General features: G+C 46.1%; 1 protein-coding gene across 2 annotated transcripts in view; it reads right to left on the bottom strand.

Annotated features, from left to right (window-relative positions):
- SAMD4A (sterile alpha motif domain containing 4A) overlaps positions 1–26,438 on the bottom strand; it is a 201,896-nt gene that overhangs the window by 67,712 nt on the left and 107,746 nt on the right. For both annotated transcript variants that reach the window (XM_065403693.1, XM_065403694.1), the window contains exon 2: positions 12,020–12,538. In XM_065403693.1, coding sequence (XP_065259765.1) covers positions 12,020–12,538 — 519 coding nt within the window. The remainder of the gene's footprint in view (positions 1–12,019; positions 12,539–26,438) is intronic.

Genomic DNA, 26,438 nt, shown 5'->3' with positions numbered 1-26,438 from the left:
CTTCAGCGGGAGCAAAGTGAGGCCAACAATAAGCACTTGTGAAAAATCCCACCCCAAAAAGACGAAGGAGGCAAAATTATTCCTATGTTATATATTGGGAGTAGGGCACCGAGCAACAGGAAGTGTCTGGCAGAGGTGGGAACAGAACCCCTAACTCTTCAGTGTCAGTCTAGGGTGCTAATCACCCTTTCTCCTGAAGGCAAAGGGTGTAGAGTAAATTTGCTTCTTAACAGTGAATACAGAGTTAAACTGTACGATATTTCCAGTTGACAAATGAAAACTCTTATGCAGCAAGATCATTTTCAGGTGGAACCAATTACATAGGCAAAAAAAGTGAGTGCCTGAATGTAATAAACTATTGGTCTGGAACTTTCATTTCTTACCTCTGTCACACATCTTGAGAGAGGAGCCAAAGGTTTGTACTGGTTTTATTAAATTGAGTTTTTAAAAGACTCTGCTCATTCCATTGCCAGCTGTACAGCAGAATATTTAATAATGCATTAATAACTTTAAAAGGAATTGTGTTTGAGTAGGTACAAGAACAGAGAGGGCAAATTACAGACAGTTTGTCTTTGTAAAGGCTGGCACAGTAAGAATCACATTGAGAAAAGGCAGCTCTTCACAACTGCCCCTTTGCTTTACGCAGAAAGGATCTTTAGTTTTCATTGTTTCGTGTTGGAATTTTTTTTTAAAGCTCCATTTACACTGCAAATGCAACCGTGATTTTGGAACCAGGTCATTTTGTAATTATCCTCTGACTCAGCCGCAACAACCATGGCTGGTCATTTTTTTTCCATAATGCAACCATGTGTCGAATGAGTTTGCAACCCACATCAATCATCCTGCCTGCATCTGAACCTGTGCATTCTGGGAAAAATTGGGCATCTACCCCATAATGCCTCAGTGTGGGATTGGGAGGACATGCACACAGAATGGCATCAGCCAACATGGGGCAATGTGCTCTGGGGTGTTTTATCTATTGCACAGAGAGCTGGGAGGAAGGAGAATCAATCAAACCAGTTACAGAGACATTGTAAGGAGAAAGGGTACACTCCTGTCTACACTGCAAAATAACAGCATTGTGATCTGGGTAGAGGAAGTCAACCATGTACTAGCGCTGTAGGAATGACACATGCAAGCTGCCATGGTTACTAACCAAGAATTAACATGTTGTGTGCAGACAGAAAGCATGCTTAGAGTCAAACATATCATTAATTGGTTAACTTGCAAGCTCAGGTAAGAACTGAAGTATAAGACAAGGCCTAAATGTTTTCCGTGGCCTGGCATTTGACATGCAGTAACTGAAATTTTAAAAACAACAGACTCTTTATAGTCTTGTAAGGAAACTGGGGGACTGTGAGAAAACACAGAGCCAGATTCTGCTCTCAGCTACACTGGGGTCAATCTGGAGTAACTCCACTGAAGTTAATGAACCAGATTCTGCTCTCATTTACACCAGCGTGAGACCACAATCAGACCCAGTGGGTGTGCATTGGTGTAGCTGAGAAGAGTCCAGCTCATGATTTTCATTTTTGGACTGCTGAGCAGAATAATCAGACATCGTAACTGTCCTATTGTATTAGGACACAAAATCGATGATGTCAATGATCCTGAGAACACAGCAGTGCCTTGAACTACTGTACCTTTAAGGGCCCTATATGGACTATCCTTCCTTATCCTTTGTTCTCTCTTCCTCCAACTCTTCAATCTCTCTCTTCGGCATCACTTTTCCCTAAAATTGCTATTCAATCCCCAGGCCAGATCAATGTTCTTCATTCAATTTTATTCAGTCTTTACCCAGGTGACCCTCTCTCCAAAGTCAATGGGAGTTTTTCCTGATTAAATATGGACTTCATAATTTTTCAGTCGCTTTTTAAAAGGGGCGGGTTTGCTGCTTGGCATCCTGTCGCACTCCAAGGATAGTAGGGAATCTGCACAGTCTGGGAGCCGGGCGGTGACATTCTGATAGCCCGAAACAACAGTGACTGTAGCAAATCTATAAAGAGCTCCCAACGTTGTATCCGCAGTCAAAGGCCCTTTGTTTCTTCCTTCCCTGGGGCCTACTGGAAGTTTTGTCTAATGTCCATGTCTGTTCTCCAGCCATAGAAACAGATGCATCTATTAATGGGACACTGTAAGTTAAGTACAGAGGAAAAACTGTCACCTACTATCCTTCCCACAGACAGTATGGATTGACCACTGTCAGACTGTTGTGACCGGCTGTTAACATTGGGTTGGATTCTCGTATCATTTACATTGGTGCAAACCTAGAGTAACTCCATTCAATAGAGTTAATCTAGATTTACCCCTGTTGGAATGGAGAACAGAATTTGGCCCATAGTTATTGTACTAATATATGTAATACCCTTTACTGGCCATTTTCTCAACTCTGTGATCACATAAGACAACAACAGTAGTGCAAACTAGCAATAGAGGAAGAGCGCAGTGTGACATCCCCAAGCCATTGCCTGCTGAGCAACTCGACAGGGCAGAATCTGATCTCAGTGTGTCACTCTGAGTCCAGATTGAATCATGGGGAAGTAAACAATATTGGAACACCACAAAGGGGACTCTTTAATGGACATTGATTGATCATATTTAAAACCTGAAACATAACAGTGTTTAACAATAATATGCCATGGCACCAGACTAAGTGTCCTAGAGCGAGATCACCACTCCACTGAGAAAGACTTTGACCAGCTTTGACGTCAGAAACAAGCGGTACCTTTGTAGAGACGGCATGCTGAAGTCTGTGCCCTGGAACACACTGTTTAGACCACCAGCTGGACAGAAGCTATTATGGATAAAACGGGAACTTTTTAAAAAAAAACCTAAACAAACACTAAGTATTTGAGGGATTTGCTTTGGAATAGAAGATTAATGGGCATATTGATTGAATCGAGGGGCTGGGACAAAGGCTGACTAGCCATGTTTATTTTTTAGCATCTGTTTGTGGACTTACGGTGCTTCATGTCCAAGCAAATATTGTGTTAAGGAAGGTTATGGACGAGCGTATGAAGTACAACTGGGTTGTCTCCAGCTGTGCCTGCAGATTGTCAGAACATGTTGCCATCAAAAAACATCAGCAGGCTTTGCCACCTCAAGTCGGCTTGAACGTCAGCACCTTATAACACTGCAATTCTCATGTGTGCTCCAGTGCAATATGCTAGGGGAAAGTGACTGGCTGCCGCTGCCCCTCCAGCGGTTCTCTGCACAGAATACGATGTGCTTCCCTCAATGGAACATGTGGTTATATAAATACACTGGAATAAAAACACAGGACCACAGCTAGAGCTCAGTGTTACACAGGAGATCAGTGAACCAGTGCAGCAAATGTTTGTCAAAGTTACAGCGTAACGTTAAAGGTTGGGGCTGGGCTGAGGGAACATTTAGATACATTGCAAATCCACTCGGCTTCATAAACGTGTATACTTGCCCCTGGCATTAAACTCGGTGAAAAGGTTCCATGAATACAGACTCTATAAATCTTTCAGCGGAATCAGAGCAGTTTGATGGCAGGCGTGAGGGCTCTGGCGATGCAAAAAGAAGTCATTGTAATGTGCCAGGAAGTAGCTCGCCTGGGAGAGGGGTGTTTGTGCAGGAAAGTTATGTGAGGGAGCGTTGATGTAAAGGAGAGGTAACGTACAGCAAGCCACAGCAGTGGTGAGGTGAACTAGGAGCAGGGAGCAAAGGCAAATGGAATAGGAAGGGTTAGCGGGGGAGAGAGAGACAAGTACGGGGGCTTCCCAACAAAAACCCAGGATGAAGAACAATTCTGAGGAATCCAATCCCGTCAGATCCATCCAGCAAAACAGGCTTCTGCTAAATCACCTGGGATAGTCTGCTGAGTTGGACGCTTTTTTGCATTCTGTGTGACTTCAAAAAAAGTCTCAGCATTTCAGAAAATGGAGGAATTATTTATAATTCTCTCCATGTTTATTTCTATGCATTGTGGCAACACTTAAAGGTCCCAATCAGGATCTGAGCTAGGCTCTGTGCAAACATAACAGAAGGGACAAGTCTTTGCACCAAATCGTTTAATGGTTTCTTTTGAAAAGTGGGCCGAGTACTTTAGAAAAGACAGTTACCTTTTCCGTAACTGGTGTTCTTTGAGATGCGTTGCTCATGTCTATTCCATTGTGGGTGTGTTTGCTCGCCACATGCACCGGTGTTTTCCCCGCAGCAGTATCTGTAGGGAACTGGCTCTGGTGCCCCCCTGAATATGCCCCTGGAATCACTGCGAGGTTGTAATAGGTCCTTATGCACGAGGTGATCCAATTGGAAATCCTCTGCGAGGACCCTTCAGCCTATCCGCTGTAGCAATGAAGAGTTGAGTTGGTTTACGGAAAGGGTTGGTACGTTCTAAGTAAAAAGCCAAGGCCCTCCGGATGTCCAGGATGTGAAGATGCCTCTCCTCACTGGTCTTGTGCGGTTTGGGACAGAACACTGGGAGGAAGATGTCCTGGTTCATACGGAAGGTGTAGACCACCTTTGGCAGGAAGGCCAAGTGGGGCCGCAACTGAACCGTATCTTTGTAGAAGACAGTGTACGGTGGCTCTGAGATCAAGGCTTTAATTTCTGAGACCCGTCTCGCTGATGTCACCGCCACCAGGAACGTGACCTTCCATGACAGATGGGAAAGGGAGCAGGACTCCAGCGGTTCAAAGGGCAGGCCAGTGAACCTAGAGAGGACCAAGTTAAGATCCCACTGCGGGACAGGAGCCCGCACCTGCGGTAAGAGTTTCTCCAGCCCTCTCAAGAATCTGACTGTCATGTCACGGGAAAACACCATCTGTCCTTGGATTGGCAGGTGAAAAGCAGAGATGGCCGCAAGATGAACTCTAATGGAAGAGTGTGCCAGGCCCTGGTTCCTCAAATGGAGCAAGTAGTCCAGGACAGCCTGTATGGAGGAACGTGAGGGAGAGATGCCCCGTTCGGATGCCCAGAGGGAAAACATTGTCCACTTGGCCAGGTAAGTCAGGGCTTCCTACTTTCCAGGAGGGCCTGTTGGACTCCTTGCATCCACTCCTCTGGGTTCAGCCATGCAGCATCCATGCCGAGAGGTGGAGAGACCCGAGGTTGGGGTGTAAGAGCCGACCGTGGTCCTGCAACAGCAGGTCTGGTCGGTTGGGCAGGGGTCAGGAGGGGCCACTGACAGGCTCATGAGCAGTGCTGAACCAATGCTGGCGAGCCCACGCCGGGGCAATCGTGTTAACCTGCACCTGGTCTCTCTTGATCTTTGCCAGGGCCCTGCTGACGGAGGGAACGCGTACATCAGGCTCCATGACCATGACAGGAGGAAGGCATCAGGGAGGGAGACCTTGCTCAGACCCTGTTGAGAACAAAACCGGTGGCATTTCCTGTTCTGTCTGGTAGCAAACAGGCCCACTTGGGGAGTTCCTCACCTTTGGAAGATCATGCAGGCTACCTCTGTTTGGAGCGACCACTCGAGCGATACTGTCTTGGTTAGGCTCTTGGGGACCGACGGTGTTCAGCGGCTCCGCATCGGATACCCGGCGATCCACGCCTCGTGCTACTCGACTGGTACTGGGACATCAAACGGGACCGGAAGCTAATATGGACCAGTTGTCGAGAGGATCGCCCTGAGTAGGGCGACCTCCTTGCAGGCGATTACGGCTCAGTGATCGGCGGTCCCTGGTGTCAGATTGGTCCCGTGATCGGTACCGGGCCCTTGGAGACGGTCGGGGCTGGTCCCGGAGTTCTTGCTAGGTGGCACGTGCCCCAGAGGGTCTGCGCCAATCTATCAGCGAGGTACACCTTGAGTCCCTCAATCGGTGCCCCCAGTGCGGGGACTGAAGAGGGCTCCGCTGAGACTGCCTCTCCAGTCCTGAGGCGTGACGGTTTCGGGTGGGTGAACGCTGGCTGGACGTCCCTCTCGATGGGGATCGGTACCGCTGAGGCGGGGACACATACATAGATCCCAACGTGGGTTTCCCCCAAGACCGGGATACCGCGGGAGCCAGTGAGGGCGGCACTGGGAGCGTCAGGATCTCTTGAGCCACTCGAAGAGCTTCGGGTGTCCACGGCACCTGAAGCTGGCTAGGGCCTGCACCTCTATCTGGGGTCGCAGGCAAAGCATGGGATGGGCTGCACCGCTCGATTTGAACTGGTGCCCGACTTCCCAAAGGGGGTGTTGAGCTGCCTGGCACAGGTCGTGGCTCACCCCCAGCCCCCTCCTATCCCTTACGGGAGGTAGGAGAACGTCCCCTCCCAGTCTTTTTCGGCTTCTTCACCGGAGCTGTGGAGGGGGACTGGTGCCGGTTTGTGGACGGCGCCGGCAGAGGACTGCGCACAGAGGCCGCGGAGCTCGGTGCAAAGTCAGACTGCTGCTCCGGTGCCGGAGTGAGTGCTGACTCCATTAGGAGCACTTTCAGATGGATATCGCGCTCCTTCTTCATCCTAGGTTTGAAGGACTTGCAGATACGGCACTTGCCACTTATGTGCCCTTCGCCTAAGCACCTTATGTGGTCTGTGGATCACTGACAGGTATAGGCCATTTGCAGCGATCGCAGGGCTTAAAGCCTGGGCACCGGGGCATGCCCCGTCCCCGGGCTGAGTCCCATTTGGGACAACGAAAAGTTGAGAACTACTACTAAGGGTGACTAAGAAACTACTAACTATATACAACTATATCACAGGTTTTCAAAGTTCACAAGAACAGGAAACGAAACAACACTAGCCGAAGCAGCAGATGTTCCAGCACCGTCACTGGTGGCAAGAAGGAACTGAGGGTGGGGGGAGCCATGCGGGCGCCACTCTAGTGGGCGTCAGAGCCGGTCCTCTACAGATACTGCTGAGGGGAATATTTCCAGCACCAGTGCATGTGGCAAGCACACACACCTAATATGGAATGGACACGAGCAAGCACTTGAAGAACTTAAAACTTCTTGCCGGGTATCTCCACCTGCAATGATTCACCTGCTGCAGACAGAATGTTATAACCATCTTCTCAGAAGCTACTTCCCCCCAACCTGGTTTTGCCTTATTCATGTCTGTTTTCCCTTAGGTAAATGTCCTGATCACCACCCCAGGGCCGCCCAGGGGGAGGGGGGGAGGGGAGAAGTGGGGCAATTTGCCCCAGGCCCCCTGAATCCTCTGGGTGGCCCTGCACCACTCCGGTCTCAGGTCTCTTCTTCCTTAGCAGAGTTTGAAGCAACTGCCTTTCAAACCAGATGATCAGTGCCCCCAGTCTTTCTGTTCCTCTTCAGCTACTCAGAAAGGGCATCTACAGCAAGCTCTTCTCCCTCCTCTCCCAGAGACTAAACTTGTCCCCCCTGTGTCGTACCTGCCCCATTTTCAGCCCATAACATAAGGGACCAAAGCACTGTGTGAACATACCTCTTATAATTTCAGCATTGCCAACACAAAGCATTCAAGAACCATGAGTCGGGCCCCCCCCAAAATCACAAGATTTTTAAAAACAATAATAAATTTAGGGATCTTGTTATTTGCCTTCTTGTTCTGAGCCTTTCCAGCACACATCTGCCAGCTGGCCTGGTCACATCTGCCAGCTTTCCAGCACAACCAGGAAGGCTAGGAATTTGCTTTTATTTAACAAAAGCTGAGATTCTCCCATGATCACCAGATTCCGGGAGCTGGGGCTTTAAGAATGCCAAATATTGCGAGATTCGCGATCAAATAGCGAGCGCGAGCAATGCTGCAGTTTACAGAGCAATCTCATATAGCGTCATTCCAAACCTGCACACACTGGGCCAGACGGTGCATGCGCCATGCCGGCAGAGGCATTATCCTTCCTGGAGCTTGCCCATACAGGGAAGCATGCCCACTGTGCCACACCTAAGGAGGGTGCAGAAGGCACTCCCTGCGGGTCAGTTGGGGGGAGGGATGACCCTATAGTCTCCCTCCCACTTTGGGGTGGCTCACACCCTGGTGGGAGCTAGCAGGGTGCAGTCCCTAGGATCAGGAAACGGCAGGGAGTGAAACTGTGCCTGGTCCCTGGGATGCACCTAGTGGAGAAAAGCTCCCCCTTATACGCTTTTGTGCCCAGGCACAATATGCCCCATTCTTTTTCTAAAGAGAGAATAAAATGCACATCTGCCTGTCAACATGGACACTTCCTCTCCGCGCACTGTAGACACTCCCCACTCCTTTAAATCTCCCATGCATTTAAAAACCTACAGGATCATCTTCATCACCAGAGACTGGTTAGACGCCTTGGTGTAACGCCATGGATACCGGGGGGGATGTGACCAGTGCTTGCTAGCTCAGTGCAGAGGTGTAATGAACATATATTTTATTGTGGCTGGTTTAAATCCTTCATTCACTATAGGCCTCAATGCAAAAGACAGTACCTGAGAGAAGGGCTGCAGTAACATTCAGGACCATTAGGAAGCTAGTGTGGCAAAAGTGAAACAAGCTGTGGTCATTATTAACTTAGGAAGCACTGGCTATGCAACTGGATCCTTCGCACGGCTATTTTCACGATCAGCCTCTCACTCACCCTCCCACCAGGGCCTAATGAAAACGGTCCCCTCTTGGGTGACTAGTCTGTGAAACAACCTAATAGAATTTTCTGCATAGCAGGTACTTTCAGCAAGAGCCATTTAATTTCTGCACTAGCTGAAGATGCGGCAAAGTGGGGAAGTTGGACAGGAATCTCAACATGCATCATGCCTGGAGCACTTGGGGTCTGACCCTTCAGCAAAGAATCTGTGCAGCAGGAGAGAGCAATGTTCCTGCCACATGGCATTCTATGCACCAGCCAAATATACATAGGAGCGCCTACACCCCATGGGGATGGGCACTTTAGCAATGCGCGTAATAACGGTAATTCATAACAATCATTGGGGATTTGAAATTCCACCTGAATGAGGGCACTAGTTACAAGAGCTAAGGAGAGAAAGAATAGCCGTTCTTTCACCCAGTTACTGACCCATGAGAGGACCTTCCCTCTTATCCCATGACTGCTTAGTTTGCTTAAGCGCCATTGGTGAGGGACCTTGTCAAAGGCTTTCTGAAAGTCCAAGTACACTATATCCACTGGATCACTCTTGCCCACATGCTTGTTGGCCCCCTCAAAGAATTCTAATAGATTGGTGAGGCTTGACTTCCTTTTTCAAAAGCCGCGTTGACTCTTCCCCAACATTTTATCTACATGTCTGATAATTCTGTACTTTACTATTGGTTTCAACCAATCTGCCTGGTTCTGAAGTTAATAGGATCGCCTTTGGAGCATTTTTTTAAAAATAAGTGTTATATTAGCCACCCTCCAGTCATCTGGTTCAGAGGCGGATTTAAGCGACAGATTACATATCACAGTTAGTAGTTCTGCAATTTCATATTTGAGTTTGTTCAGATCTCTTGGGTGATACCATCTAGTCCTGGTGACTTATTACTGTTTAATTCAACAATTTGTTCCAAAACCTCCTCTATTGACACCTCAATCTGGGACAGTTCCTCAGATCTGTCACCTAAAAAGGATGGCTTGGGTGCAGGGATCTCCCCCATATCCTCTGCAGAGAAGACCAATGAAAATAATTTATTTAGCTTCTCCGCAACAGCCTCAATTTCCTTGAGCACCTCGATCATTCAGTGGCCCATGTTTGGCAGGTTTCTTGCTTTTGATGGACTTTAAAAAAATGTGCTATTATTCATTGTATCTTTTGCTAGTTGCTCTGCAAATTCTTTCTTGGCCTGCCTTGTTATACTTTTACACTTGACTTGCCAGAATTTATTCTCGTTTCTCCTCACTAGGATTTGATTTCCAATTTTAAAGGATGCCTTTTTGCCTCTAACCACCTCTTTTACCCTGCTGTTTAGCCACGGTGGCATTTTTTTGGTCCTCTTACTGTTTTTTTTTTAAATTGGGGTATACATTTAGTTTGAGCCTCTATTATGGTGTTTTTAAATAGTCTCCATGTGGTTTGCAGGCATTTCACCCATGTGACTGTTCCTTTTAATTTCTTTTTAACTAGCTTCTTCATTTTTATGTAGTTCCCCTTTCTGAAGTTAAACACTACTGTGGTGGGTTTCTTTGGCATTTCCCCCCCTACAAGGATGATAAATTTAATTACACTGGGGTTGCTATTACCAAGTGATTCAGCTATAGTCATCTCTTGGACCAGATCCTATGTTCCGCTTAGAACTAAATCAAGAATTGCCTCTCCCCTTGTGGGTTCCAGGGCAAGGTGCTCCAAGAAGCATTTACTTAATGTGTCTAGAAATTTTCTCTCTGTATCCCTTCCTGACGTGACACATACCCAGACAATATGAAGATAGTTGAAATCTTGCAATATTATTGAGTTTTCTGCCTTTGTAGCCTCCTTAATCTCCCACAGCATTTCACAATCACCATCATCATCCTAGTCAGGTGCTTGGTGGACTACTATACTCTGATTGTTCAAGCATGGATTTTCTATCCACAGAGACCACAAAGTCTTTAATAACCATTCTAATGCTCTCAACTTTTCATTGTGGATTTCCACAGGTTGACAGACAAGTAAGTTTCTTTACTGCAAGCCGCTTTCCCTCCAGAAAGCTACCTCTACATTCTGTACAATTAGTGTGTTCAGAGTCAGCAAAAGGGATGACCTGGAGCACTTTCTAAATCTGCTCCCCAGCGAAGGCCTGGAGATTTGTGTGGGAGATAGTTGTGCAACCAGAGGGAGAGAGAGGGTGGGCTTGTCCAAGGGCATGTGGAGATGGATGGGTTAAAGGTGGGGGGGACAAGGATGAGGGAGGGGAAAGGATGAGTTCAAGCTTCCTATTATGGGAGCAGGGGTGTTTGGGGAAGGATGTCACCTTCTCCATTAACAGTACAGGCACTAGTGCTCATGTAGCAATAGAGAACATGGCCCTGAATATGAAGGCCAGCACTCAGTTGGGCCCTGGGATCACTTTGACGGATGGAGGTGTCCGTCAGTGCTAGAAAGTAAGAGCACTGTAAGCGGGAGGTGGTGAAGGTTGAAGGTAGGCAGAGGCGCAAGGAAAAAGGTATAGCAGGAGGCAGGGAGAGGAGGGCAAGTGTCTGATTTGCTGAGATAGAAACCTGGTTTTGAAAAAAAACTAGCTGGACTCTCTTTGTAAAACCCTGGTACCCACTGTACGAAGATACAACAATTCCTCGTAATCTATCTTAAGGAAGGTCTCTGTGTACAGATTGCCCTTCTTCAGGGTAAAAGGCATGCCAGCCCCCGTAACATCCTTCAACACAAAGAGCAAGCGCCAGTCAACAGAGCAGGCTCCAATCATACTGGGAAAATGCTACATTTGTTCTCCACCCAAGATGTAAGCAGGCACAAAAGTTTAGGTTGGGGGTAAATCGCCACATAAAAGCTACATAAATCTCTGTTTAAAAATGCCAGTTACAATGCCAGGGCATATCTGCACTATCCAATTCTGGGGCCCACTGTGTAGGTCCCACTGAAGTCTGTGAAAGCTTTGCATGGGGAAAGACTGCAGAATTTTGCATCATTAGAAATAAAGAACACTGAAGACTGCACGGCTAAGAGCCACAGGTTACCAATAAGAGTCATATCTCTGCCTAATAGAGATAAAGGCTAATGTTTTTAAAAGTGCTCATCTGAATTAGGAGCCATGTCCCATTTTCAAAAAGGACTTAGGTACTTCGGAGTCTTGTTCCATTACTTCCAATGAGACTTAGGCATCTAAGCCCCTCAGTCACTTTTGAAAATGGATCTTAGGCACTTCTGAAAATGTTACCCAAAAACTGGGGTTAATAGCATGAAAGGAAAGTGGCAGCCTTCAACAATGGACGTTTTTGCTCTTATATAACCTCTTAGCTGTTCAATCTTTGTTCCAAGCAGCTTCGTGTTCAAAATCCTACAATATGCAAAACAGCAAAATGACTATTCTGGGCAAACAGGTATAAAGAAGGGTTTTTCCAGGGCCAAACTAAAACTGGCCCCCTCTTCTAATATGATAAGTGCTGCAAGGAAATGTTTTCCTGTGGGGCGGACATGCCACAGAAACGTGCCAGAAACGGCTCTCGGCAGTGGTTTACGTTCATGGTACTTACTTGTGCTTGTATTAGTTCCGATAGTATTGATCGTAGTGGGGACAGAAGAAGAAGAGTAGAGGGGCAAATGGCCGTTCTCACACCCCAGGTTTTTGTCCTGCCAGCTGGAAGCACTGACACATATCCCAGAATCTCGAGAGTTCTGCCACCCATTCAGCTTGTCGTCAGAGTTCTGTCTTTGGTGATAGTAATGTGTCTGTCCATAATCCACAGAATCGGACCGACCTCTGTTTTGGCTGCCAAAACTACCCGATGTGCGATCCTCTAAGTGATTGAGCCACATGGCCAGAGCGCTCCTGTCTTCCAGTGAAGTGGCAGGATGGATCAAAGCATAGGACAAAAGCTGCCTGCTCTCTTCTATGTGTTGGTTGTGTTCAATCGAATGAGCCAGGATTTTAGGCAACAGTTTCATGTATTCCACTTTTGCTTCAATGTTTCCTGGTTTCAGTAAAGGCAGATGGGTTAACAATAGGGAGATCACTTTATCCTTGGATTCCTGTTGCCATTGGTTAATGATTCCTGTTGGAGGGGTAAAAAAAAAAAAAAAGAGTTGTGAAATCAGCAAACAAATATAATAAATAAATAAATAAATAGATTCCTACAAGGTACATATAACGCTACAAAGAGATTCCTGTGCGTGATGCCCCGCGCTATGTGGAATTCTCTTTTATGGCACATATTTAAGTAACTGTGATTTTGGGTGCCCAATTTGAAACCCCTTAAAGACGTCTGATTTTGAGGGGCCTCAGCACTTTTTGAAAATTAGGCTCCTTTTAAGATATCTCAAGTTGGACACCCAAAATTACCAGTGATTTCTGAAAATCTTAATATAAGAACATAACATAACATAAGAATGTCCATAGAGGGTCAGACCAATGGTCCATCTAGTCCTGTATCCTGTCTTCTGACAGCGGTTAGTGCCAGATGCTTCAGAGGGAATGAACAAAATAGGGCAATTATCAAGTGATCCGTCTCCTGTTATCCAGTTCCATCTTCCAGCAGTCGGAGATTTAGGGACACCGAGAACATGGGGTTGCATCCCTGACCATCTTGGCTAATAGCCACTGATGGACCTATCCTCCACGAACTTATCCAATTCTTTTTTGAACCCAGTTGAAAACCCAGTTTTGGCCTTCACAATATCCCCTGGCATCAAGTTCCACAGGTTGACTGTGCGTTGTGAGAAGAAGTACTTCCTTATGTGTGTTTTAAACCTGCTGCCTATTAATGTCATTGGTGACCCCTGTTTTTTGAGTTACATCAAGGGGTAAATATCACTTCACTTTCTCCACACCATTCATGATTTTATAGACCGCTATCATATCCTCCCTTAGTCTCTTTTCTAAGATGAACAGTCCCAGTCTTTTTAATCTCTGCTCATGTGGAGAATTTGGCTAGCAGACCAAATTCTGCCCTAAATTACTCTACTGACTTTAATGAGGTTGCACTGAGGTAACCAACGGCAGAATTTGGCCCAACGTTTTTTAACATTACATGTTATACAGAAAACAGTTTAATGTGCTAACGCACTGAAATACACCTTCAAAGACACAGATTAAAAATTACATTCAGTGAAGGGAAAAACAAATACTATTAATGCATGAAGTCCTAGAGTTTAAGACCAGAAGGGATCACCAGATCATCTAGTCTGACCTTCTGTATATCACAGGCCACCAAAACCACCCAGCACCTACACACTAATAGCAAAAATTTGTCTCCTCTGAATGTTATTTATAATTGCAACTGAAAACTGTGGAATGATTTCACTACAGAAGCACCAGCTGATTACTTCTTTGTGAAAGAAGTGGACAGTTTTGAGAGAGAACCTACAACATATGAAACAACTACAACTACCCATGCCCAATACCTAGCCTGTGTAAACTGTCAGTGGAGCTCCACCGATCTATGTCAGATGAAGATTTGGCCCTGTGTTCGTAAGAATGTCCACACAGCATCGAACTAATTCTTCAGAAAAGACAAGCGTTGGTACTTTCAGCAATTTAAATATTTCTGATTGGCATAATACAATTATTGACCTGAAGAAGAGCTTTGTGTAGCTTGAAAGCTTCTCTCCTTCACCAAAAGAAGGCAGTCCAATAAAAGATATTACCTCACCCACCCTGTCTCTCAAATATAGAAAGTCACTCCAAAACATAATATTAAAGGCTCGGATTCTGCTACAGAATCTATGCAAAACTGGCCCAAAATTTGTGCTCTACACTTATATTTCCTTGTACGAACGTTGATCGTTTCTCAGAACCTAATACACACTCTTATCAGCTTCAGATTCCTGTTTAAAAGCAAACAACTGTTTTAGCACAAAACCACTAGATGGCTTTCTGGAAACATTGATCATTCCAACTCAAACTTTGTGCAGAGATATTTCCTCCCCTCACCCCAGTGTAACTCTACACTTTGTATTTCCTCAATATCACTTCCAAATTGTCTGATTTCTCTTTGCATATCAAACTGACAGAGGTGTGAATTGGATTTAGTGACAAAGCTATACTAACAAGAGCAAAAAAGAAAAATGTTTAATTGGTTAACAGAACTGTGATTTGAGTACATTGCATGTGTGTATAGGCCAGAAAGGCCAGCAATTTCACTTTTGCACATCATTCCGATTGTCCCAATGGGGCTCCCATCACTCAGAGGTAGTGACTATAAGCATACAAGATAGTATCAGTACAAAAATCTGGGGATGAGTGGTGGGAAGAGGTCCATGGGGCAGGGTTGTTGATGGAGAGGAAGAAGAGCAATTTCCTTTGCTTTTCCCTGTGGGCGAGTGTTCTCTGCATCTATGATGACCCACTCCATTTCCATAATCTCTAATTGACGTGGTTTAGGAACAAACTACCCCCATGAGCTATTTATTCCAGAATTGTCTATACAGGGTTTCTTGCACCTTCCTCTGACGCAGATGGTGCTGACTGTTTTCAGGGACAGGATCCTGGACTAGGCAGGCCACGGGTCTGATGCAGTATGGCAATTTTTATGTCCTTATTGTCATGCAATACTTTATATCCGCAAGCCGAGAGAGTGAATGTCACACTTAGAGCCCTGCGCGGATACAAAAAGGTGTATCTGCATCCGATCCGTGATCTGCAAAAACTGTCTGTGGATTTCCAGGGCTCTAAACAGCTCCACAGGTCATTGTGCAGCAGTGACCAGTGGTGCTGGAACTGGGGGGCGGGGGGGAGGGGGCACCTGTCCCTTCCCCTCTTCTTCCCCCCCGAAGGACCTCCCCAGCCAGACCAGTGTGGCACCCAGCTGGGGAGCCCGGGCAGCCGTGGGGAGCCGCCGTGGACAAACCACCTGCCCATGGTGCGGAGGGAGGCTGAAGGGTCGGCAACTCCACGCCGGCTCCCCACAGCTGCCCGCACGGCTCTCCCCAACCGGGCTCCAGCAGGAGGTGTGTGTGTGCGCGCGTGTGCCTCGAAGCCTCAGCCCGGCAGGAAGCTGTGAGGAACCGCAGCGTGGACCCTCCATCTGCCCTGGGCGGGAGGCCTGGGGGGCAGAGACACAGGCTGGGGGCTGCTCAGGCCCCCCGCCCAGGGCAGGTAGAGGGTCTGCCACTGCTTGCCACAGCTGCCCTCCTAGCTCTTATCATGGCCGGGCTGCGGCTCCGAGGCCCCCTCCCCCGGCTGGAGCCGGGTCGGGGAGACCTGCACTGGCAGCTGTGGGGGAGCTGCTCTCCGCAAAAATGGTCCACATATATCTGCATCTGAGATCTGCGGATATAAAGCAGATACCTGCGGATTTGCAGGGCTCTAGTCACAGTCACTATCATGGCATATCCTCTTAGGAGCACCTCTCAACGCCTCTCTCTACCCCGCGGCCAGAGAGCCCCTACGGAACGACTGGAGCTACTCCCTCTTGAGTAGACCCCCCCCCACCCCCCGTGCAGCACTCACAAGTTACGCTAGCCGTAGCCCAGTGATCAAGAGACCCCTTTTTGGAAATGCTAGCGCAAGACGAAGAGCTGCTTGGCACTGCATTGTGATAGGTCTGACAGCGGAATAATGCTCTGACTTTGTAGGCTCACGTCACAGCACCCAGACTACAGAAAGAGGGGTTTCGTTCTGTCTTATCTTTGTGGTCACAAGAGGTGTGAATTAAAACTAGTTTAGTTATTTCAGTGCATTTTTGTGCATAGGCCTGCCTTAAGCTCCTGTCTAGACTAGGAAAATGAGGTGGCACTGCAAAAGTGTCAGCTAACAGGTGTTTAATTAACATGCTTTTAACACCATTTACCACCTAGTGTAGACAAGGACAGTGGCTTGACTGACTAGCTATCATGTTTTTAAACACAATTATCTCTGGGCAGGTGTGCACTGCAATCGGAGATGTGACTGCATCTCAGGTAGGCATATCTGCGCTAGCTTAATTCTAGCTAGTGTGTCTAAAAGTAGCAGTGAAGATGTGTTGGCAAGGCCCCGGCATGGGCTAGCAATGAAGGTATGTGCCCAGGAACAGCCAGCGCTGACGCTCGTACCGCTGCATCTTCACTGCTGTTTTCAGCTGTGCTAGCCAGAGTAAAGCTAGCATGGGTATGCCTATGGCAGTGGCTCTCCAACTTTTTTACTGGTGACCCCTTTCACATAGCAAACCTCTGAGTGTGACCCTCCCCTTATAAATTAAAAACACTTTTAAATATATTTAACACCATTATAAATGCTGGAGCAAAGCGGGGTTTGGGGTGGAGGTTGACCGCTCGTGACCCCCCCGTAATAACCTTGTGACCCCCTGAGGGGTCCCGACCCCCAGTTTGAGAACCCCTGGCCTATGGGATCTGCAATCACACCTGTAACTGCTGTGAAAACATACCTTTTGTCTACAGCAGGTGTTAAATGGTGTTTTAAAATGCATCATTTAAAATGTGTGAACTTCTATATTTGCTAAATACGCCTCGTTTTGCTAGTCTAGACAGAGCCTGCAAGTTTGCGCCCATAAAATATGCACCAGTAATTTCCCCACATGCATCTGAATTGCAGTTGCACAGGCAGCTGTAACTACTTGATTGTGGGCAAAATGCACTTTGATTTGCACCACAATTCTTCTTGGGGGCTCACAATTGCAGGCGTGGAGGCACACAAGGGAAGGCTGGGCTCACACTTGCTTGAATGCTGAACCTAAGTTGGAATTTTCATATTCTCAAAACTAATCTTAGGGTGGAAGAAAGGAAGACAAGAAATGGAGGCAGTTCAGATTCTCTCAGACATTGAGCCAGTTCAGATTATTTCAGGCTCCTGTCCAAAGAACTGGGGCTGGGCCATCCCCCCTTGTAGAAATGTAGGGATTAAAAGGGCACAATTTTACTCTACCCTCATTTTACAGAATATTTTCTATTATTTCTTGCCCACAAGAGTTTAGCATTGTTGTGTGGAAAATTCAGCAGAGAGACCAGCTGTCTACCCGGTGGGGCATTCCCAGTGGTCCGCCAACTAGATACTTCCAATTTCAATACATCATTGGCATGCTGTCTGAGTGTTGCCTCTCTGGTTGCTTACCACCTACTATCCTCTTCCCACCTCAATTACAACTGCCGGCCCAGCTGCGCTGCCTGCCTGTCAGCTGCCCACCTCTACGCTGAATTCTGAGTATGCTCACACGGGATATCCTGGATTATGTTCCACACTCCCTTGTGGTAGCGTGCTCAGAATGCAGCGGGGAGGCTGCTGCATCTAGGGCCAGGGCTAAGGTGGGCAGGGGCACCGGAGGTAAGCGACAACAGAAGGAAGGAAGCTGGAAGGCATGTGTGGAGGAGGAGAATCCTGAGCACCCCATCTCAATGACATGTGTCTTCCTTCCAGCTCTCCCCCATTTGACATGTGCCTCCAACCTATCTGCTCCCCCAACACATGCGCCAATTTACAGAGCATACATCTTCCGCCCTCTCTCCCTAAAACATTCAGCCCCCTCCCCCCTGTACTCCACCCTCTCTCTTGAGACAGTCTGAAGGAGGACAGTGTGGTTTTCTGACCCAGGAAACAGTGCACCATGCATGCTGAAATAAACGGGGATTTCAAAAAAACCACGAAATGCCCGGCACCACTGACAAATAAAACAGACACTGATAACAGAAAGAAAACAAATAGAGCCTTGGCCAGACACAGCTCAGGGACTAGGGAAAGTACCGAGAATGTGGTCAGAAAGGCTCCCTGGCCCCCTAGCATATGTACAATTCAGTGGGGAGCAGCGTAGGCCAAAGGAAACACAGCCTACTGCTAGCAGGGCATTGGGATAGGGAACGTGATGGGCATTGGGAAGGAGGGAAAACTAAATGGGCAGGGCAGTGACTGACCAGGGAGACAGGAGCAGCTCACGAGCATGTTCACCTCCCAAGGAATACTCCTGCATCCCCTCTCCTGGTGACAAGCTCCCAATTCCACCCAGTCCCAGCAGCAAAACCAACTGGTACCAACTCCCCACAACCAGACTCACTCTCACCTCCCACAGAAGCCCCCAATTCAACTCCCTACCAATTATCAATCACGCCCAAGTACCCATGTCCTGATCCTTCCTTCCCCTCAGCTCCTAAACCCCTCTTCCCAGTCTGCCCAAACTCCCTCCCAGAGTTCCCCATCCCCAGCTTGGCAAAACAACGTTAAGCAAAGTACCTCCATTTCCTGTTTCAGAGATCTAGTCACTCTAACCAAGCAGTGTTTTATAGCGGTTTGTCTCCAAACAGACACTATCCATATTACAGTATCTCTCTTTTCCTCATTATAGGGGGTGTTGGTAGCCACTTGGCTACCTAACTTCCATTACAAGATTCTTGCTACCTATTTTGAGAAGCTCTATCCCCTCCATTGTTTGAGCAGAGCTTTGAAGTTTGGCGGGGACAAAGTCCCAAGGCTAGAAATGTGCCTTTCACGTGTCCCATGAAATTCCATTTAAGTTTGGCTGAGAAATAAGCTTTTGAAAATAATAATTCCCCATTCTGTCGCTTTAATTGCTCAGGGACATCAATAACCAAACATGAACGTTCTAAAGAGCCGGGCTCAGCCCACAGCCAGGGTTGCAGCACACAATGTACTGGGTATGCCGGAGAGCTCTCGGAGCAGATACAGCCAGGAGGGCAGAGTATGTGGGCAATGAGATGCCACGTTAGTTTGTAAAGTCAAGCGCTCAGATGTTAGGAAATACCACATTTATGGCTGCCTGTGCAACCTTAATTCAGTCTCCGGGTATATATGCATTATGATACACATTAATTACATGATCACATACAATGATTTCCACATGACCCCTGCCATGTTCAGTGCCCAGGATGGTTGTACAAGGAGGCAGAATTAAGGTTACCTGGGCAGCCATCTCCTAACTTTTGAGCGCTTTTGCACCTTTAGGTAACTTTGCAACCTAAATACAATTATTTTAATGTATTTTTGTATGTAATATACCTGCATAGTAGGAGAACAACAAGGGTAGGAGAGTTGAAGTGCTAAATTTTCACTGCTCAATTCCAGTACCTACCCTGCCACCATCTTCTCTTCCCCACGGCTAGCCATCAAATACGACAGTGTCCCGCTTCCAAGACTTTATGAATAGGAATATCATCCATGTCTGGAGACTATGAGAACATAAACCTTTGCTCAGGGCCGGCTCCAGGCACCAGCTTGTCAAGCAGGTGCTTGGGGCGGCCGCTCCGGAGAGGGGCGGCACGTCCAGGTATTCGGCGGCAATTCGGCGGACGGTCCCTCACTCCGCCTGGGAGCGAAGGACCTCCTGCCGAATTGCTGCCGCAGATCGCGATCGCGGCTTTTTTGTTTTGTTTTTTTGTTTTGTTTTGGCTGCTTGGGGCGGCCAAAACCCTGGAGCCGGCCCTGCCTTTGCTGGCCATAAGAAATCAATTCCAAAAGGTCATCCCAAAGTGGACTGCCACGTAGTCACTCCAGCCACATGCCAGACGTGTGAATTTTCTAATGCTCCCAATGAAAAAGACTATCACAGCAGGGCTCTATACTTTTCAAAAGGTAAAGGCCCACCTGAATGCATGAAAAATGTCGATATACACATGGATACGCAACTGTTTGCACAGTTACTGCAAATGTGCATGAAAATCAGGCCAATGTATGTGTAAGTTTGGTGCTACGTAGTGATTTGTGCTTGCAGTCCAGCAATTTGAAGATGCAGATGCAGCAACCGTGAGTGCATGGGGGCACAAGCATTTTTTTTTTCTCTTTTGCCTGGAAGCCTCAAGCTTCCATTTTTAAAATATCGGCCCTGCATGGAAGAAAGGAAAGAATAGTTGACAGCATGCAAGCAAAGAGATTCATCTCATTAGATGAGTCACGTGAAAGGGACCATTTCAAAACATGAGACCACTGTGAAGTGTTTTTAAAGAACCGCTCAACACAAATCCTGTCATTTTCAAAACAGAATGGAAAGTTTTGCAGCAGAAAGGAGGCTATCCTCAAACTGTCATGTATGGTTTATCAGATTTCACAAAGAGGGCACACAAATGTGTCATCTGGGGCATTGACAGAGAGGTAAAAACTAATGATTTGCAATTTATAAACTAGATGACGACATCTTATAATAAGTAACAAGGACGATAATTAAAGACTACGCTGATTTTTAAAACTGCCCAAGGACTCTCGGAGTGACAGAGAGCATGTTTAAATACTAAGTCTGGTATTATTACTGCACAATGGCAAGTCAGTGCATTTAAGGGCTCCAGTTGTTAGTAAATTACACTTAAATTGCTGTTTTAATTATACTCCTGCTTTCAGTTTAATAACATTTACTATAAAAGAAGGCTCACAAGTGCATTCAGATAATTTGTTCAGGGAAGAAATGGCTAAGAATTAGATGAGCACATCCCAAAGTTATTGGCTAAATGGAATAACTGAACAATATTGCTAAATGGCAACAATATTCCAAGTGGGATGCAATCTAAGAGAAAAAATGGAAATTGTATTAAAAAATTCAATGAAAAAAATTAAACTCTAAAAAATATGCTTCTTGGTAAGTAGTCCAAAACCCTTCCGGAGTGATTCCAGAACAGCCACAGCTTGCCTTTCCCTCTATTTGCATAACTCCTTCAGGCTGTGATCACATCATATCTTGTAAGCTAAGCAGTGCCAAGCCTGGCTAGTAGCTAGCTGGGAGTCCTAAAAGGAAAGCATACATGTACCAAAGGGAGCGAAACTGGTGATATAGTAGTTAGCACTACTAGGCCTGATCTATGCTGGTGTTTTAGCCAATGGTGTAGCTGCAATGGTGCAAACTACTAGTATAGCTTCTATTTGTGCTGGTCAGTTTACCCTAATTTCAGTCTGGTGCAGCACTGGTGTAAACTGTGTCTACACTAAGGGTTTGCAGTGGTGGTGAAAGTCCCAGTGTAGACAAAGCGTTACTCAGTAGGGCCTGATCCTGGGAGGTTCTGAGTATTTTCTACAAGGAGCTGGGTGCTCCCAAATGCCACAATTTTCAGCCCCTTGCAGGATTGGTATGGCGTTAGGGAGGACTGTGCTATTGTATGTACCACCTTTCAGCTGAGGCATAACAAATAATGTCCAGACCACTTGTGGCCATTAAAGATCCTCTGGCATTGCACAAGTAGTTTGATTAACCTCTATGGGCCAAATCCTCAACTTGTGTAAGCTGTCATAGTGACATGAAATCAATGGAACTAACGATTTACACCAATGAGGATCTGGCCCAGTCTGTCTAAATTCCTATTACATTAGGTAACGATCCACCTTCTCCCTACCTAATTCCCGGTGCACTATCAGTTAGATACAGCATTCTTCGCTGCTTGTCCTAAATTCTTGTGTACTATTGCCGTGTACTGTTAAACAGCTGCCATATTCCACTCCAGGAGTGGCTGAATTTTGATGATGTGTGAAGAAATCCTTAGATAGTGTCTGTTAGGGAAAAAAAACTGGCATCCAAATAAAAATATTTAAATTATTAGTTGTTATTAGTAATTGTTACCACCTGTAACTTGAACTTTTAAAATGTTATATTTAGTATAGGTGAAATGGTGTCTCATCTTTTCTTCCTGAGTTAACTTGACATCAAAAGAGGAATGTTAATGAAATGGGAATAAAACGAATCAACTAAAACTTTTAGAATCCCTCAGTATATCCATCCAGAACATCCCTTCTTTCTGTTGTTGAAAATTATCAATCCTTCAGCTCCATAGAATAAAAACTTCAATTAGTGCCTTTTCCGTACTGTATCTGACACCATTTAAAACAATCTTCATGGTAAAGACTGTTGCAAACTCGTCAGTCACACAATATTGAGAGACAGCAGAATTTGATGCACTTAATTAAACTGACTTTTAAATGTCTGTGCCGGGAACACTGGGGACTGCTTCTGCTCCATCAAAGTCAATTGAAAATTTCCACTGAGGGCAAAGGGAGCAACATCCGGACCCAGTGCACTGACAGCATTTCTAAAGAAGTCTGTGTATGGGGCCAGACAATGCAGCAGTGATGCATAAGGTGGTGTAACTCAGACCCCACTACACTCCTTAGGGCTGCTCATCCTTGCACTGGAGTCGAGCTGAGCATAGGGTCTGGGGACCTGGATCCTTCACCACTGAAGTTTTGCCATTAATTTCAATAGATACAAGTTGAAGCATTGGAAAGAGGGTGGCTTTGTGCCACCTTTTGGACTACTGTATCCTGGGGGCCAAGTCAGTCCCCACCTCAGGTTACAGAGTAGCAGCCGTGTTAGTCTGTATCCGCAAAAAGAACAGGAGGAGTACTTGTGGCACCTTAGAGACTAACAAATTTATTTGAGCATAAGCTTTCGTGGGCAGCACACCGGCTCAGGGGCTGCTCTAATCTGTGCCAAAAACAGCCAGGGACCATTCCTATCCCAGACCAATCACATGGCCAGTCCCAGCAAATGTCAGAGAATCTGCCAGAGGCCAGGGATATCTGTTAGAGGCCTGTTTCCCTAAAGCCCCTCCCCTGCAGGTCTCTCACGTGCCCGCAGACACACGGAAATATTTGGGCCTATCTGAGAAGAGTAGGCAAGATCCCTTACCAGAACAAGCCTCAAGCGCCTCACTAAAAGCTAGTAGAGGCCAGCAGAACTCAGTAAAGAGTATCAAAGAGCAGAACTGTTCATGGAATGTTAAAGAAGGTAATTAGGGCTCTATTGTTTACCTCCCAAAGCTCCCATATCTAGATTTATGAACCCATGAAGGAATTCACATTGGCCCCAGCTGGCCATTTATGTGACTGTCTTTCTGTATCTCATTCCAGGAGTGACTTCATTCTTTTTCTAACCCGTCTGTTTTGGGACATGTTAAGCATTTAAAGAGTAGGTGCCGTCTTTGAAAAATAAGTGAGATGAGTGAGAATTGAGTTATCAATACCACAATGAAAGGCAATATAGATAGATAATACTGCACAAACAAACATGAAAACACACCCACACAGAATTGGAATCTGCATTCTGCAACAGCAATTCCAGCAACCTCACACTGTAGGCCAGTGATTCTTAAAACTGCATCCAAGGGCCACCAGTGATCCATGGAAAACTTGCCAGTGATCCACTGAAAGCTATCTGGTCACACAGTGCTGGCCCTCCTCATTTCCAGCTGCTACATCACATTAAAGGAAGCTAAAAATACATTAAATACTTTCCTAATATTCCTTTTCCACATAAGCAATTGCTACAGTTGCTGCAGAGAAGTTATGCGACTGCAATGGGAGGAGAGGTGAATACGCTATGGAGAATAGCAGGGCAAGTGGTCTAGTGCTAGGAAGATGGACCATTAGATGTGGTCCATGCTAAGAAGGATTTTGAGAGCTCCCTACTTTAGGCTACACAGATAGTAAAACAAAGACAAGAGTTGAAAGCAAACAAAGACAAAGCGCTAGAAAATCTATAGTAGGGAACACTCCTGAACTGACATGAGCACAGATTAGATCATTTACTAAAGTAGGTCATTTCTGACTTTAACTTCCATGATGGTTCTGTCTTTAACTTCCATGATGGTTCTATGATTAAGAAGTTTCATAGGTGTTAACTACCAGAATGAGCCCTGATATCCCTTTGATTGTTATTCATTGGAATCAATGGAGTTATGCTAGGGATGAATTTAGCTTGTAGGCACTGTCAAAAAGATACCATATGGACATCAGCAAAAATATTAACAATCTCATAGTTGCCTGATGTAGTAGTTATACATGTACGGAATATATGCGGTATACATTCACTGATGCTCCAGGAATGTCCATGTAAACACAGAAATACACAGAGAACAGGATTCAACAACAAATGAGTACATTATAATTGGTTTGTGAAAATGGAGTTATGGAAGGTAGAAGCTAGGAGCAGTGTCTGAGGCTAGCATCACATAAGCAGGCTTGTGGATGCAGCTCTGTCAATCACCCCACTTTTACCCTACAACAATCCTGCTATTCCACTCTTGAAACTATGTATCAGGTTGGGTGCTGTTTCCATGGTGTGTACAAATGTCCACTGGGGACTAGAATAAGAGCAGCAAATTCATTTTCACTTTTGAAGCCAGGTCTGGGGAGATGAAAAAACTTGGTTCTGTGCTGCTGGGAACTCATCTTTCCACTAAGTTCTCCAGGGCAATGATAGTTAGGGCGCAGGCCTGTATCCCTGACACATGGGTGTATTTCTTACTCCCGTGAGGAGACTTGCTGATTTTGTGTGAGGAAAGCCTGGAGGAGCAGCCCTTTAACTTATTTTGTTCAGCTTGAACAAAAGTTTTTGGGATGTTTCAGCCAGACAACAGCAAGTCAGTCTGGGGATGATAAAGACAAAGGGTAAGTCACTGAGGCCAGACTGAGAAAAAAGCCATGAGGACTCTTCATGAAATTATGTCCCAGATAGCCTAATAAACAACAAATACTTAACCATCCCAGTGAATGCACAGATGTAGGCCTCAGCTGGTGCTGAATTAGCCAACGGAGGGAGCTCATTGTTCTTCATCAAGAAAAAAGGTATTATGAAGAAAAAATTAACTATTTTGTTACATATTGTATTAAAGTGAAGAACCTTCAGTTTGTCCCTCCCTTCATATAGACATCCACAACCACAAAGTAATCTGGTTCTATTGAACTACAATGTGTGCAGAAGAACAAGGATTTTCCTACTTTTTGCTATATTTCCCCCCATAAGTAGCCAACTTAGCAGTGCTCATGTTATTGTAAGGTTGGCTGTGTAACACCAGAAGGAATAGATTTCCAGTGCTTGTTAATGGCAAGCTACAATCAGCTTCCCCATTAAGTGTGCTTCTGGAGAGAGAGTACCAGTAGCAGGATTTTTTTCTTTTCTAAATTGGATACAGATATTATGATTTTCACTCCAAAAGCAGAAATGTTCAGGAAACTCGGGGGGAGGGGGGGGAGAGGAGGCAGGGGGAGATAAAGTCTTTTTTTTCCAAGAAATATTTAATACCAAACCAAAATACACAGATGCATGGCAAGAAAATTCAAAGTATCTGGTGGGAAGTTTTATGGTTTTGTTTCTAGGCCAGAGCGTTGCACCCTTTTGCTTCAGATACCATGAAAACGGGACAGTTACTTAGAAATATTACTCTAAGCTTGGCACTAGAACACTTGGATGTGACGTTTGTCAGTGGAGAGCACCTCAGGGCATCTGGCTTAGTTAGAAAAGGGAAAAGACATGCTGGTAAAATTTTCTAACGCACCCAAATCACAACCTTTGAAACAGGAGTAGGTCAAAGTGGACTGGGGAACAATTGGTTCATGGCACCAGTGCCTAGACAGAGACTTAGGGAGTGGCATGTTAGTGCGACGCAGATTTACACCCCAGCTTGCTGCAGACTAAGTGTCCATGTAGCAAACCCTCACTTGCTTTCAACATTTTGCCTGTTCTCTCTCCACGGGCTCCGAGCACATCACGGGAGAGATAATCCTCTGCACTAATTTCACAAGCTGTGGCCCAGCAGACAGGGTCCCAATGAGCAATGGGTGTGACAGTGAAAGTGTTGCTAATATCTGGAGAGGAGGGAGAGCACACAAACCTGAGCAACAGATGGAGAGCCTGAGAATTCTGCCCAACTGATTAGTGCACTTACCGCTGCGAGCTGCAGCAAGGTGCAGGGCCGAGCCAGGGGCTCTGAAGAACATCACACTTGCCAAGAGGCTAGAGTGATTGGCTGGAAAAAGCTCACTGTCAGAAATGAATGTTCTAAACTCGACAGGCCAGGCATCTCGGGGATGATCCAAAGGTCACAACTCGCCTCTCTCATATGCTACAATCTGGATGCAGAGTGGGTTAGACACAGGCAAAAAGAAACCTGGCAATCCTGGAACAGCAGCAATTGTGAGCCTGAGAGCTAGATGGGCTGAGGGTCCCTCTGAAGGTTCCTAGTTACTCCCAAAGCACAGGTACAAAACAGCATATAAGGTAAATCAGACAGAAACATGGTGGTAGTCATAGAGAGAGCAGC

The sequence above is a fragment of the Emys orbicularis genome, chromosome 4 (assembly GCF_028017835.1).
Source record: "Emys orbicularis isolate rEmyOrb1 chromosome 4, rEmyOrb1.hap1, whole genome shotgun sequence".
NCBI classification, from domain to species: Eukaryota; Metazoa; Chordata; order Testudines; family Emydidae; genus Emys; species Emys orbicularis.
The sequence above is the reverse complement of the archived record's forward strand: the minus strand, read 5'-3'. Positions and strand labels throughout refer to the sequence as shown.